This window comes from Aquila chrysaetos, chromosome 15, assembly GCF_900496995.4.
Source record: "Aquila chrysaetos chrysaetos chromosome 15, bAquChr1.4, whole genome shotgun sequence".
NCBI classification, from domain to species: domain Eukaryota; kingdom Metazoa; phylum Chordata; class Aves; order Accipitriformes; family Accipitridae; genus Aquila; species Aquila chrysaetos.
This window is the reverse complement of record NC_044018.1, coordinates 1,207,774-1,221,980: the sequence shown is the minus strand read 5'-3', so window position 1 is coordinate 1,221,980 and position 14,207 is coordinate 1,207,774. Positions and strand designations below refer to the sequence as shown.

The 14,207-nt window shown below is 55.6% G+C and overlaps 1 protein-coding gene across 1 annotated transcript; it reads right to left on the bottom strand.

Moving 5' to 3' along the window:
• Positions 1-9,610: 9,610 nt before the first annotated feature.
• On the bottom strand, positions 9,611-13,736 carry FAM166C (family with sequence similarity 166 member C). Its single transcript, XM_030038046.1, has 3 exons — positions 13,602-13,736; positions 12,619-12,731; positions 9,611-9,895 (listed from the first exon to the last, which is right to left on the bottom strand). The coding sequence occupies exons 1-3, from the start codon at positions 13,734-13,736 to the stop codon at positions 9,751-9,753; spliced, it is 393 nt and encodes a 130-aa protein (XP_029893906.1). The 3' UTR covers positions 9,611-9,750.
• Between the last annotated feature and the right edge of the window lie 471 nt (positions 13,737-14,207).

The following is a 14,207-nucleotide window of genomic DNA, read 5'->3' as shown; positions in this document are numbered from 1 at the left end:
TGTAAACACGATGAGCCGTGGCAGACTTTGTGCTTTTTTCCATTCAACGGCACTGCTAAGATTACCTCCGCGACCGCGGCGGCCAGCAGCATGTCAGCGAGGAGCATCGCAAGCGTGAGAGGACCGTGCCTTCCCCGAAATGTGCTGCCACCCCTCCGTCCCTGCCGGATGGCACGGGGGTTCCCACCAGCATCTCCTTCCATGCGTGGAAGCACCACCAGCCCCCAGCCCTGCTGCTTTGGGTGATTCTTGCAAATCCCCCTTTGGGGAATTCTAGCCAGCCTAGCTCTTGGGACATTTTCTGCACAGCTTTCCCCCTCCACATTGTCCCAATCCCATCCTTGGCTGGTTGCTTAATCCTGCGAAGTGCCGGTCTGCCCCATCCTCACGTTCGGTAATGTGACTCTGTGTCCCTCTCCTGCTTGCCAGCAGGACGTGGGAAGGGCTTTTCGTCCCTTTGGGACAACATCTCGCTGTCCTGGTAAGCAAGGCAGAAGGGATGGGAATCACCCAGGAAAGCTGTGGCAGAGAGGTGGCTCACAAACGCTGCGGGGAGCATGGTCAATGCGACAGTCCAACTTTAGGTGTCTTTCCAGGTGGTGGGGACAAAGAGATGTCTCCTGGGTGTGATTTACCTCCTCCTGGAGCTGCCATTGGAACAAATTCATGTGACTCCTGCCCCAAAAAGTAGCTCTGATGAGGATGTCCCCGCTGCACGCATCGCAGCACCGGGATGGGTCCTGCTCTGTGCCGGCACAGCACTCCCACCGCCCTCACCGCTCGGCTGCGGGTCCCCTTCCATGGGGTGGGGAGGCTCCTGAGAAGCGGGGTCCCCCTTTGCAGAGCCAGCATGGCCCCGAGGGTGAGGAGGTGCAGGATGCGTCCCATTGCCTTGCACCCACTCAACAGGCTCCTGTCCGGAGGGGTTTCTCCTGGATCTGCAGAAGACCCCTTCCCTCAGGCAGGACTCTGGGGTGCTGGCCCTGATGCCACGCAGCTATCTCCCTCCTCCCCAGCAGAAATCTCCCCCTTGGGAGACAAAACCAGTCCCCCAGGCGAGATGACTGGAGCAGAGCTTCCCCCCTTCTTATTTATTCCTGCAGCATCCCCGGCGCAGAGCGAGCCGGAGACAGTCAGAGTCTCACCACGCGTCTGCCATGGATCATTTCAGATGAACACTTTGCATTTTGGGAGGGCTATAAAATGCTCAAGCAAGCCTTTCCCCAGGCTGCCTCTGCAGTCATTACCCGCCGAACAGACAATAAAGAAGACACAACTGTGCATGTTCCCATAATAGCAGGACGGAGGGCTCCAGCAGGCAGCTCACGCTCGCCTGCCTTGATTGCTTATGCAGATAACCGGGCACCGAGCACAGCAGCACCATCAGGGAGCAGCTCTGGTTTGCCTTTGTACAACTGGATTTTGCACAGAGCTGGGGGCAGAGAGGTTTTTTTTTTTTTCACGTTGGGAGTCAGAAAACAAACACTTTGTTATTATGGATCATCTGTTTTATGCAAGTATCTAACAGCCCTGCCTAACACCAGGGGTGCTTTGTGCCGCTGGCTGGCTGAATACACAATAAAACACATCTCTAGTCCAAACAAGCTCCAGTCTAAACACGGAAAGGTGGGAAAAAGCCAATGTCACCGGCTCGGGTAACCGGAGCACGGAAAGATTAAAGAAGTTGTCAAAGATGGTAAAGAGCATCAGATCGATCCAGCAAACATCCACCTGCTGCTTCCGTAGCCGGAAAAACACAGCAGGACAGGAACTGGGGCTGTAAGGGCGGGCGCCTACCTGGGTTAACCTTTACCTGGTTAAACGGTGCCGGTGGCTGTGCCAGCCGATGCCCGGGCTGGTGGCAAGGGGGGACCCCACCTTCAGGAGGGATCCGAGATGGGATCTGAGAGCAGACAAGGTGGGGAAGGGGCAGCGGTGGTCAGCGGGAGAGGCAGTTTTCCAGGGGCAGAAGAGGAGGAGAGGGCTTGCTAGGAGCTAAGCTGGGTCTGGACAAAATCAGCCTGCATTTGCAAAACACTGAGCCTGACTTAATTAATGGGACATGCTGGAGGGTGGGAAGAGTGCAGTAAACAACCATGTCATAGAATCATGGAATCATGGAATCATAGAACGGTTTGGGTTGGAAGGGACCTTAAAGATCATCTATTTCCAAACCCCCTGCCATGAGCAGGGACATCTTCAACCAGATCAGGTTGCTCAGAGCCCCGTCCAACCTGACCTTGAATGTTTCCAGGGATTGGGCATCGACCACGTCTCTGGGAAACATATGATTGAAGGGATGAAGGGAATAATATGGGCAATGAAGGGTTTTCCTACACTTTCTCCCCTTGCTTTCTTCCCATGCCTGTGTGAAAGGCAGGAATCTCTGCTAGTATTCAGGGTGTACTCAGATTTCCCAGACAGGTTTGACCAAGACCCACAGAGGGGCTGTTAAAGCCACATGGATGAGCTGGGGCATCCTCCTGTGGCTCCAGAGCTGCTTGGAGGCCAGCAGATAAAGTGAACAGGGGTGGGCATGGGTCCTCTTCTCAACGGAGAAGAGCTGCTGGCGGGGCTTTCTGCAGCTCTGTGCCCAACAGCACCCACAGGTGACATGGAAAAGTGGCACCAAGTGGGCTGTGACACTCAAACCCAGCCTGCAGCCAGGCAAGGTGAAGAAGGAACTCTTGCTGCAGGTTTCCTTGGCAGGAGATGAGTCATGAAATTCAATATTGATGAGTGCAAAGTAATGCACCAGGGAAAGAGAGACCCACAATGGGCTTTAAACAGGCTATGACTGCTTGAAGAGGTGTGCAGACTCTAGGGTAAACCTTGCGTTAGGGGTTCCCAGGAGGGCAAGAGTGAGCGAAGGAGGACATCACTTCCAACCGAGAGTTTGGGGGTGTCAGAGGAGGACATCACTTCCAGCCGTGAGTTTGGGGGTGTCTAAGGAGGGCATCACTTCCAACCGTGAGTTTGGGGGTGTCAAAGGAGGACATTGCTTCCAACCGTGAGTTTGGGGGTGTCTAAGGAGGGCATCACTTCCAACCGTGAGTTTGGGGATGTCAAAGGAGGCCATCGCTTCCAACTGTGCTTTTGAGAGCGTCATGCAGCTCTGGAAAGCACATCCCCAGGAAAGCTGTGTTAAATGGCACAGGGTGGCCAGTGGAGCGGCTCAGCTGCCCAAGGAAGAGAGGAAGGACAGAGCAGGGGTCTTCCACCCAGAAAAGGGGCAGCTCAGGAGGGTGTGAGGCCTGCAGGCTCTGGGCCACCTGAAGAAGATGAATAGGAAGCGGTCCTTGCTGTGGGCTAGACCCATCCTAGAGCCTGGGCCCAACCCAGGGGGGGAATTCCCACCCTGCAGACCTCTTTGCCGTGCAAAAGGGTAGAGGAGCTCCTTCCCCTCCACCCGCAGCGTGGAGGAGCTGGTGTCCCCTTCCCTAGGGCTGCAGCAGAGTGCTTGGCACGTCCCTTAGGTTTAATGAGGATTTCACTCTCTTTGGACACCAGGTGTGTCAGTGACGCTTGCACTGTCCCCGTCAGTGGGCACCGCTTCCCCATCAAGGCTGTGACCATGTCCACGTTCCTCCTCCTGACTCCGGTGCTGGTTCCCACCCGCCAGCGGTGCAGCTCCTGGACCTGCAAACCACAGAGTGCTCCCAGTGACACCAGCATAGCCTTTGAGGTGGTGACCCTCAAATTTCTGCTGTAGTAGAGCACCTCAGAGCTCCCTAACCTGTTTTAATGACTGATGACATAGTACCGTCTACGCACCGCCTTATATAGTCCTCCCTGACACTTTGGATTTTATCCCTACATCATCCTTTTGATGGTTGGATCTTTTCCAGCGAAGTAAAATTCTTTTGGAAAATGCTGGTCCCTGGAGCGCCACAAGTTTTGGTTTGTTTTTTCAGTATCTCAGGTTCAGTGAACTCTCGCTGGTGCCCAGGTCAGGTCCATGGGGCTCTGCTTGACCTCTCTGCAGAACATTGTGGGATGGGGGACCTTCTCCCAGCACCTCCACTTCCAAGCTCTCCAGCTTGGCTCCAGTGGTGCTTGCACAGCAGGGTGCTGGGTCCCTGCTCAGGGTGCCCCAGACCACCAGCTCCTCCACACAGGACAACCCCCAGTAGGTTTCTCATGCCTCTTATGGGGTCTGCAGGTAACCCCCCCCATACCACCACCTCCTGAAGGAGCTGCTTGGGGTTAGCCCTGTGGGATTTCTAGGGGAGGCTCAGCGTGGGGAGGTCTCACTCCTGAAGGGCTGGTGAAGGGGGGGTTTTGAACACATTTTTCCCCCACAAACTTCAGCCATCTCAGGCTATTTCAAGGCCATCTTCATATTCTGCCCTTGGCTTTTGCTGCAGAGGGGATGCTCCAACCCTTTATTTCTAACCTGGCTGCTACTCCTCCCCTCCTGTCCTCCCCATCACCCCATCACATTTGGGGTTACCTCTCCCAGCCCTTCTAGCACCACAGGAGCAGCAGAACATGACAGCCAGGATCGGTCTGCACTGCAAAGGAAAATCCCATCCCACTGTGCCAGGGACATGCAACAGCCTTGTTTGGATGGTGGGTTTTAATTCCAGACACGGCTGAGCTGTCCCAGTCCCCAGGCCCCAGATAGTGACAGCCCCACGGGGCTCCCTGTCCCCCGGGGGATTTTCTCCCTTCTCCCCAGGCACCCGGGTCCTGGAGAGGGCCCTGCAGACAAGCAACACCATCTTGGTGGGCTGGGAGTCAAAGCAGCTGGAAAACGCAGCCCGGTTTTGCAAACTTCAGCACTCTCCCCTGCCAGAAGGGAGCCTGTCCCTGCCCCAGCTCTGCTGCCCGGGCAGGAGGCACCCCGTTATTTCTACCTTGCCCTTCCTCTGTCACTCACCCCTGCCCCATGTCGGGACCAAAGAGATGCCGGAGTGTAGGTCCCATACAAGCAGGCATGGTCCCCACGGGATCCGGGTGCCTCAGGCTCCCTCCACTCCCAGGCAAGTCCCCAGTTGCATAGTCCGAATCAGCGAGGGAAGCGATATGGGAAACTGAGGCAGGAGAAGCGGTTGTCCCTTGCCTGCACATCCATTGCATGTCCCTGCACCGCAGCGGGGTCCGTGCACCGAGCAAAGCACTATTGCCCCACGTCACGGCACCAGCGTGGGGCAAAAACTGAGCGGAGATGCAGCAAGGTAAATTCGGTGTCCGTGCAAGCAGCCAGCTTGGAAGCCAGCCCAAAGGATTGGGGGTCCCATAACCCACCTTCTGCCTGACCAAGCTGCCAGTGAGCACAGAGCACAGTTTGCAAGCTGCTGGTGCCCTCTAAAGGGAGAAGCAAAGGGAAAAATCCCCAGCAGCTTGGCCCCAGCCGCAACAGGACAGCCACCCTGCTGCAAGACAGATGTCTTCTGCTTCAGAAACAAGGCATGGATTTTGGCGGGGGGGGGTCCTTCCACCGGCAGCACCACCCAAGCAGCCTGGTCTTGCCCTTGCTCCAACCCTGCCTCTGAGATGCCAGGGCTGCAGAGCAAAGGGACCTGATTATAAAAGCCCTGGTGAGCACAAGAAAGCCACAGAAACCCTGAGAGACACTTTAAGGGTATAAACTTGAGGCGGTTTTAATTTGCTTCTTGTCCTAGGGAGAGTTGTACAGCTCGAAATGGCCAAAACAAATATGTACTTCATCAGGATCGTGTTGTTCCTCAGCCCGCCAAGATTGCCACCCTGGCACGTCACCCGCTGCAGGGGCCAGCCCATCTGCTGCAGCAGCCCCAAAACTCCATGCAATGGGGGAAACACCAGAAAATGGGGCTGTTTGCTGGATCTGTGCTGCTTGGGAACAGGGAGGGGAGATGTACCCACCCTCCTGGGCTGATGGAGAGCAGATATTATGGGAGTGAGAGCTCCAGAGCAGGGGCTCACCTTCCCCTACCTTCAACATTTCTTATTAAAGACATTCAGAAATGTGGCAAGGATTGTCTGCACCATTGGCAGGGCTTAGGTGCTCATGTGCTGAAAACATCTCCATTTCTCTTTGCATTAAAGGGCTACTGAAACAGGGTCACCAGAACTGGCTGTTCAAAATATCTCCTGGAAAGGCCAAGATATTCTTGGTGCCTTCACGAGAGTGCTGGGGAGGTGGAGGGAGAAGGAGCCAGGAAACAGATTGAAACGTCTCTTGCCTCTGTTACACTGGATGCAATAATTGCCAGCATGGTTTAAAGCTTGGAAAACCGCCCTGATGTTCTCAGGAAGGTTTCTTCACTATGGGATTCTTTTGCATCTGTTTTCATTTGCTTTCCTGTGCTTAAACCCTGCAGGGTGTATTCAGGCAACCCTCTTTTCCCTGCCTGCAGGTCAGTCCTGCCAGGCACCGAATCTGCACCGTGCCCTCCACGAGCCACACTTCTGCACTTGAGGACGTGCTAGGCAATGACAAAGCATGTCCCAGGCTAAAAATAGACCCCACGTTGGGTATGTGCGGTAAGATCACCTCCCCTGCCAGCTCCCTGCCAGGCAGCCCTTTGGAGGGGATGTGGTGACGGACGAGTCATCTCCTGAGGACGTGGTTTGGTAACCCCTGGGCTGCCTGTCTGCTGCCATCACGTTTCAGGGACTGGGGAGAAGAGGGAGAGATTTCCCCACGACGGAGAACCACCTCGTAGGGTTTGGTGCTTGGACCGTGCCGCGCACGAAATAAAGACCAGGGGTTTCTTTACGTGCTGGGGTGGCTGGAAGGATGATTTCATCTTAGAAGGCTTGGCCAGGGCAAAGAAAATAAGAGACATTTATCTGTGGCACTGGCTTTGATGTGCAGGGGAGCTCCAGGGAACTTCAAGGACAGGGTTATGGAGCTCCTCCAGCATCTGCAGGGAGGGGGCTGGTGATGCTGAGGGGCTCAGGCTGATGGTGAGGAGCTGCAGAGGGGTCTCACAAGAGTGTGAATAGGAAAAAAAAGTCTTCACTTGGCATCTAAAATGTTAGACTCCGAGTTGGCCATGGTCCAGAGCCGTCAGCAAAAGGACGATCTGGGCTTGGCCACCTTGGGTGGGAGCTGTGAGCCGGGGAGAGCAGGCAGGGGTGCTCCATGAACCCCAGCAGCCCCCACAAACCCACCAGAGAGCTCACAGGAGGAGGGTGAGGGGTGACATACCCACAGCCCCCCTCTGCCATGCAGGCGGGTGGGCAGATGCTCAGTTCCCACTCCTGCAGCATCCCTCCGCATGCCTAAAAGCAATCTCAGGATCAGATCCTGGACCTGCAAGGGGTGACCCCTGTGATCTGCTGATCTCCACCCAGCCTGGCCCTCTGCACTAAAGATCTCAAACCTCTTGTTTAATTCAGGGGTCCATCATGTGATACAGCACCCAGACAAGAACCTCCCCAGGACACCTCAGCAGCCACGTCTGAGTCAACATGCAAAGCCCTTCCAGGGAGGCAAATGAAATTTGGTGGAAATGATGCCATTAATTAATTTTGTCTTATAGTTCAAATAAATAGATCTCTCTTGCTGTTTGGCCTTTGCACCACTGGCTCAAAGTGACTTTCTTCTTTGTGGCTACTGCAAATATCCTTCCCACTCCGTAAATGCTGCGTGGTTGATCTTGGCCGAGGAACAAGCCCTAAAAAGCATGCACAACTCTGTCTCACTGCGAATGATGACCTGACAGGAGTTTAAAGTGATTTTAGTAACGCACTAGAATACATGAGGACTTTCCCTGGTGTGTTAAACCTGAGCTTTTGAAGTGCTGCAGTAGTTAGTCCCCATCAGCTTGCTCTAACTGGATGAAATGTGCTGGCTGGGGAGTGAGGAGGAGATAAGTTTAAAAGGGTTATTTCACTTCAGATGTCAGCGAGTGGGGAAAAAAGTCAATAAAAAGCTACAAAAAAACCCATCTCTGGATTTCCAAAATAGCTGCTACAAAGAGCCCCTCATTGCTAAGCTACTTTCGTGTTTCGAGTCAGGCATGGGAATCAGACAGGAGGCTGGTTATGAACCAGCCGAGTAGGGAAGAGCCCGGGGATGTGGCTGGGGTGGAAGTGGGGCGAGGACGCGAGGCTGCTCCTGTCCCTGGCAAGGCAGCAGTGCCAGGGCTGAGCTGGACCTCCGGCCTCTGCCCTCCCTCCCAGCAGCTCCAAGGTGGGGTAGGAGATGGACATCTGCCTGTAATGGTGCAGAAGTGGGGTCAGGACCCCTTCTCCAGCCCCGTGGGCAAAAGCCACAGGCTGACACTCTTCAGAGGTAAGCAGATATTTCTCAAACACTGGCACAGCTTGCAAGGGTGCTCACTGGTGGCCCAAAGGTGCCAGACCCCTCATGGATGGGTGGAATACGGGGGCAGAGCCCCGGTCGTCAGCATCAGTGACAGACTCTGTCCGTGCCCTACCATGTCATCCACTTCCAAAATCACAGGAGAAAATACATCTTCTCAAATAAATTAAGCAGGGCTAAGGCTGCGTGCTGCCCCTTGTCCCCACTGGGACACTGTCCTACCAGCCCTGGCATGACTTAACCCATCCTAACGTGCTCTCCAGGGAGCATGAGCCCTCCCAGAGGATGGAGGAATTAAGCTCCCCTTCCTCCTAGCAAAGCACATCCTCCCTAGACTCATTGTCCTTGTAGCCAGTCATCCTGAGAGTAGTTTTCTTCCACCAGTTTCTCTGGTAGCTTTTTGAAACCATGTCAGATTTTGCTGTGCACAGCATCCTGGGAAGGGGACTCCAGTGGTTTGGAAGAATTACCCCATTGGGTTTGCTTTGAACCTGACAATGGCCACCTGCTGTGGTCCTGTTCAGCTCTTCTGCGGGATGAGACAGTGGACAACGGACCCCCTGTCCTCTCTCTTCCAGGCTGATGGGCTCTATGTTGCACGGCTGTTTCTTGCACGGACGCCATGTGGACCTCCAGCTGCTCCAATACCCTTCCCTGAACCTTCTCCCGCTCCAGCATCTTACCCTCTTCTGCTCCTGCTCCATCATCTCCTCCTGGAGGCAGGACAGCCATGCCATGCACAGGCAGCAGGGAGGGCAACCCCCCATAGGCTCCCAATGCTGCCTGCTCTGCTCTCCACTCTTTTCCTAATTATTCCTGGGGTCCGATTTGCTTTTTTGGCCACTGACAGCCACCCGCCCGCTGTAAAGCCATGGTCTGGCTGCTGGGTGGTACCACTGGGCTGGGAACCCCATGGGTGATTTAGCAGCATCTTCCCCAGAGACCCTCCTGCAGCCTTGTCTTCGTTACCTGGATGATTTCATGCTGTTTGCAAGCTCATCACCCCGTCTGAGGTCACTGGTGACTATGCTGAAGTCTATGTGCTCTTCCCCACCATTGGAACACTTCAGCAGTCATCCCAATCCAGGCGAGAGGGTCCTGGGTGACCCCCCACCACCGCGAGCAGAGCCCAGACTGGGACAGAGGTTCCCTTCACCCCCGGCAGATGCAGCAGCGTCCATGGGCAGGGACAGAGCTGGGGGGGGGGCATTTTGACTCCCAGACGGTGACCCCGTCAAACGGAGCTAATCCCCTCCCTGCCCGCAACCTCAGCCCATTGATCATCCCAAATGGCAAGAGGAGCTGCGCGGTGGGCAGCTGCCCCCTCTCCTTGGAGGCCGTGGACAAAGAGCATCCCTGCCACACGCGGGCAGGTCCCCATGGCACACAGAGCCCGAGACAGCCGGCAGCTCCCTCTCCTTTATTTTCCTGTGGCTCCACTCCCAGCTGGAAAACCCAGTTTCCACCGCGGGCAGGGTGGACGCCATTGCTTAGGCTCGGTACTCGAAAAAGCTGTCTCGGGTCTCTCTCTCTTGGGAGGTGACTCTCTTCCCCGAGGGGAAGGTCTGGTAGGTCCGCAGGTTCACCAGTGACACTCGCAGCAAATGCCAGCGGGTCTTCGCACTGAGCGGTGGGCTGGGGAGCAACAGAGCACCAAGGATGGTTACAGAGGTGCAGGCAGCAGGTACGGAGGTGCAGGCAGGGGTTACGGAGGTACAGGCAGGGCTCAGCCATAGGGGTGTGCTCCAAGGGCACTGGGGCACCCACAGTCCTGGCACCGTTCAGCCCAGTAGAGCTGCAGAAGCAGGGGAGCTTGCAGCCCCAAGAGAATTCTTCTTTTGTCCCCACAAGAGAACTTGTTCAATCTCACCTTGCGCTGGGCTGATGCAACCCCGGGGCTCCCAATTCCTGAGGTCCTGCTGGCTCTGCCTGCTCCTGAGCCCCTCACAGGCACCCAAAGTCTTGCTGCCACGGATCGCATGGGCACAGGTATTGCTTACTGATAAGTGCAAGGAAAACAGAGGCAGAACTGGGATATTTTGTCTGTGCCATGTTCAGAGCTGATGCTGCAAGGCCAAGCGATGCTCTCCTGTTTGCAAACACCCATGACCTCCAGGCCACAAATACTAATGCAGACCGCTGCATGGGGAAGGACCCTGGGGATGGGGAAGTGTTTGAAGGGATAGAGGGAAAAGACAGATTACTTTTGAGGCCACCACTGCTTGTGCCCCTTTGGGGACACGTTGCCTGTCCCTCCAGGAACAGGTCAAAGTCAAATAATTTCTGTGGACACGAGTCAGGGAGCAGCAAGGTCCTCAGCAACAAGGAGCAGGGGTGCGTTAGCAGCAAGTCAGGGTCAGGATCAGGTCTGAAGACAGTGGTCGGGGTCAGACACAGCCCGAGAGCCACCCAGCAGCGGGTAGGTCCGAGGTCAAGCCCAGATTCGGGTCCAGGTTGGAGTGGAGGAGGTCCAAGACCGGGCGCAGAGCCAGCTGTGGCACAGCTGCAAAGGCGGGGGCCGGTGATAAATCTGCGGCTTAAAAGCAGAACCCAAAGGAAAGGAGGTGCCAGCCATCACCTCCAGCTTTGCTTACAACAGCTCTTATCAGCGCTGGGGCTGACCTTGGACTCTGCCAGCTAAACTCCTGGAAGGGGGATGCGCTCATGGCCCCGACAGCATCTGTTTTACTCCATCCGCTTTCATCTATCCTCCTCGTCCCACACATTTCTCTGCCTTGCCATGAGACCTGGCCTGGGTGAAGGACAGCCTCCCCCACTCCTGTTTGTTTTGGATGGGCACCGGAGGGTTGATATGAAAACATGAGCCGCTCTAGATAGCTACAGCACACAGCCAGGACGAAGTGCTCCATGGCCATCAATTAACCTCTTATATAAGCAGTTTCTCTGAGCTCCACACACGAAATTTTGCAGAGTCCCAGGCTTCCAGGGCTGGCCATAGCCAATTTCGCTGCTGTGCTCACAGCATGACCATGACTTCCCATCTCGCAGCAAGGAGGGTCCAGCCACCTCCTGGGCTGTGCAAGCAGGAGAGCGGCCGGCGAGGCAGAGGCCGCATCCAGCCCCCCTGGTCGGTGCCTGCGGTGCTGTGGCTGGTCTGAGGCTCCTCTGTGCAAGGAAGACACGGACATACCGCAGCAAGGGCCACCGAGATGGGCTGGAGGACGTGATGTGGACCAACCCCACCTGGGGTCCTGCGTTCAGCTCTGGGGCCTCCAACATAAGAAGGACATGGACCTGTTGGAGCGGGTCTAGAGGGGTGACACAAAAATGATGAGAGGGCTGGAGCACCTCTGCTGTGAGGACAGGCTGAGAGAGTTGGGGTTGTTCAGCTTGGAGAAGAGAAGGCAAAATTGTCTACAGCTACCTAAGGGCAGGTAGCAGAGAAGAGAGGATCTAGAGGATGTAGAGATATAGGAGGCTGGAGGATGCACCTTGAATTTCGAGGTGCACGGTGATAGGAGCAGTGATAGGCACAAGTTACAGCATAGGCAGATCCAGCCAGATATAAGAAAAATATATGAAGATATTTTATCCAAAGCCCTCTGAAGATGAATGGAGGTTTTTTTTTCTGGATTTTACTCTCCTGTTGGACCACAGGAACACAGCACTAGAGGGCACCCACGTATTTCTGCTGGCGGCTGGCTCCAGCTGCCTCCCACCGCAGCTCAGCTCCCAGTCCTGGACTGGTAGCTCTGTAGGTGTATTTTCAGCCTATTTCAGGTGCTATATAATCATCCCAGGAGGCCAGTGTTGTGCTCAGAGCTCAAGGCAAGAGGCGATTTTGGATGCCAGCTATAACCTGCATTGGTCCAGAGCAACACATTCCTCTGACAGCTCCCCTGGTCCTTGGAGGGTTGAGCAGGGCAGTGGGGGCTGTTGGTGCCATGGGTGTCCATGGGTGGTGGGAAAGGTCCCAGGGAGCAGCAGACCCTGCAGGGTATCCCATAGCAATGAGGAGGGGAGGAGATGGGACAGGGGGCCCCCAGGATGCTGCTCCAGTTTTTGTGAGGGCTATGAAATAAATAAACATCCAGGATTTCAAACACACAGTCAGGAGGATGCTTGCTTTTAAAAAAACCAAAACCCTGGGACTGCTAAGTTGGGAAAGAAGCCTCAAAGCCTGGCACGCCTCCCACTTATTCTTTCCTTTCAAGTTAATCTGGTTTCTTCTGCTCTCATTTTTCTGAAGACAGAAGGTTTGGGTGAAAAAGAGAAGGAGGATCGGGTATGGGGCTGGCACCCCTCCATACTTCTCCAGTTTCATCCCACTAGCCCAGACCTTGGGAATTGGGTGCCACCATGTCCTAGGGACTGTCCACAGGGCTGTCAGTACTCACAGGTCGAGTGGATGAGGATATCTCTCCTTTTCCTTCGAGGGCAGCACAAAGTATGGAAGGACATACAGCATCCCGCTCTTGTCCCGGTAAAACTCACGGTGCTGCTGGGTCAGCTGCAGATAAAAGCAAACGCCCAGGCATTTTGGCTGAGTTCAGTGTTCCCAGTCATGTTTGCACCAGCATTTTGCAGGGGTTACTATTGCAAAGCACGTGGCAATCACCTCCCCGCTCTAACCGTGCAGAAACATTGGTCACAGCCCTGTTCCCAAGCTGCCCTGCCTCAGACACTCGGGCTGCTGTGCTAACAGGCAAATTAATAAGCAGCGTCTGTGTTCGCATCATTAATTTGGCGGCTTGGCTTGAGTTATTCGTGATGCATCGTAAGGTGTCAGCAAGAAATGGGCCCTGCCGTGGCCGAGGCATGGGGCGAGTGTGGTGCTCGTGGTGGGGGCTCCTGCAGCCAGCTGCTCCCCCTGCTTCTCAAATTTTGAGTTATCTCAGGTGCTTGTGCCCACAGGCGTCTGCCCACCGCTCTGCGGACAGTGCCCGTTGCATTCAAGACCCTCACCCTGTGCCCTGCCCTCCGGCATGCCAGCCCCTGGAGACAGGGGTCCTGGAAGGGGCAGAGCTGGCTGCTGCAATGGGGGGGCTGCTCCCCATGCAGCCCCCGGGAGCGGCAGCCCCGGCTGCCTGTTAAACACGCACGGTGCACTCCCCCATGCACACACGCGTGCGATGCCTGGGATTAAACCCCCCCCAGCCAAGGCTTGTTTCAGTTTTGTGAGCACCCGAACACTCGAGCTGCCTGGAATGAAATTTGGCTGCTGAGGTGGCATCCCTGCCTCCTGCCCGTGCATGGATTTCGGGCAGCGAGCCTCACCGTGTGCAGGCAGCACAGGAGGGGTCATCTCTCCGCAGCCCCCGGCAGCCAGCGGGACCCTGTGGCCACCCTGGCTCCCCTCCACGGTCCCTCGTGTCCTCACCTGGTAAAACCTGCTCAGCTCCTGGGATCGACCGCCGTCCAGGCTGAAACGGGTGTGCAGTGGGGTGCACGGGCACGGGTCCCGGCCCCCTGCTTGGCATGCCATCACAGTCTGGGGACCCTGGGGGTATCTCATGGTGGCGTTCCCACGGGTGTTTCTGAAGGAAAACATTGTGTTCGAGATGTGCCTTCAATACCTGCGTGGAAAATGTGGTCAACAATGGCCATGCTGGGACTTTCTGGGAGCAAGGAGCTCCCTTCTCCTCCCTCGACCTGCAAAATGCCTGTGGGAGCCAGCACCCACCTCTCTGGGTTTAAATAATGCCACTTGAGCAAAAAACCACATTTGATGCACAGTGTTGCATCCGAGGATAAACTGCTGCTCAAGGGATCCTGGTGATGGAAGGAACGGTGCCCTCATGACCCAGGACATATCCCATTTTCATTTTCCCTTTTAAGCACCCTTCCTTGCATTTTAGAGGTGCCCCAGGCAGGGAGCTGCTGCCAGCAGAGCAGGGTTCACCGCATCCCCGGCTGGCCATGCACCCGAGGAGTGGGAAAGGGGAGCAGCTGGTCCCTCTCCTGGCAGAAAACCTGCAGGAAGAGG

Excerpts from the sequence above, each read along its gene's own strand:
- FAM166C (XM_030038046.1), bottom strand. The coding sequence starts at position 13,736 with ATGAGATACCCCCAGGGTCCCCAGACTGTGATGGCATGCCAAGCAGGG. Across the intron at positions 12,732-13,601 it reads AGCTGAGCAGGTTTTACCAG|CTGACCCAGCAGCACCGTGA; the intron begins GTGAGGACACGA and ends TTTTATCTGCAG. Across the intron at positions 9,896-12,618 it reads TATCCTCATCCACTCGACCT|CCCACCGCTCAGTGCGAAGA; the intron begins GTGAGTACTGAC and ends GTTGCTCCCCAG.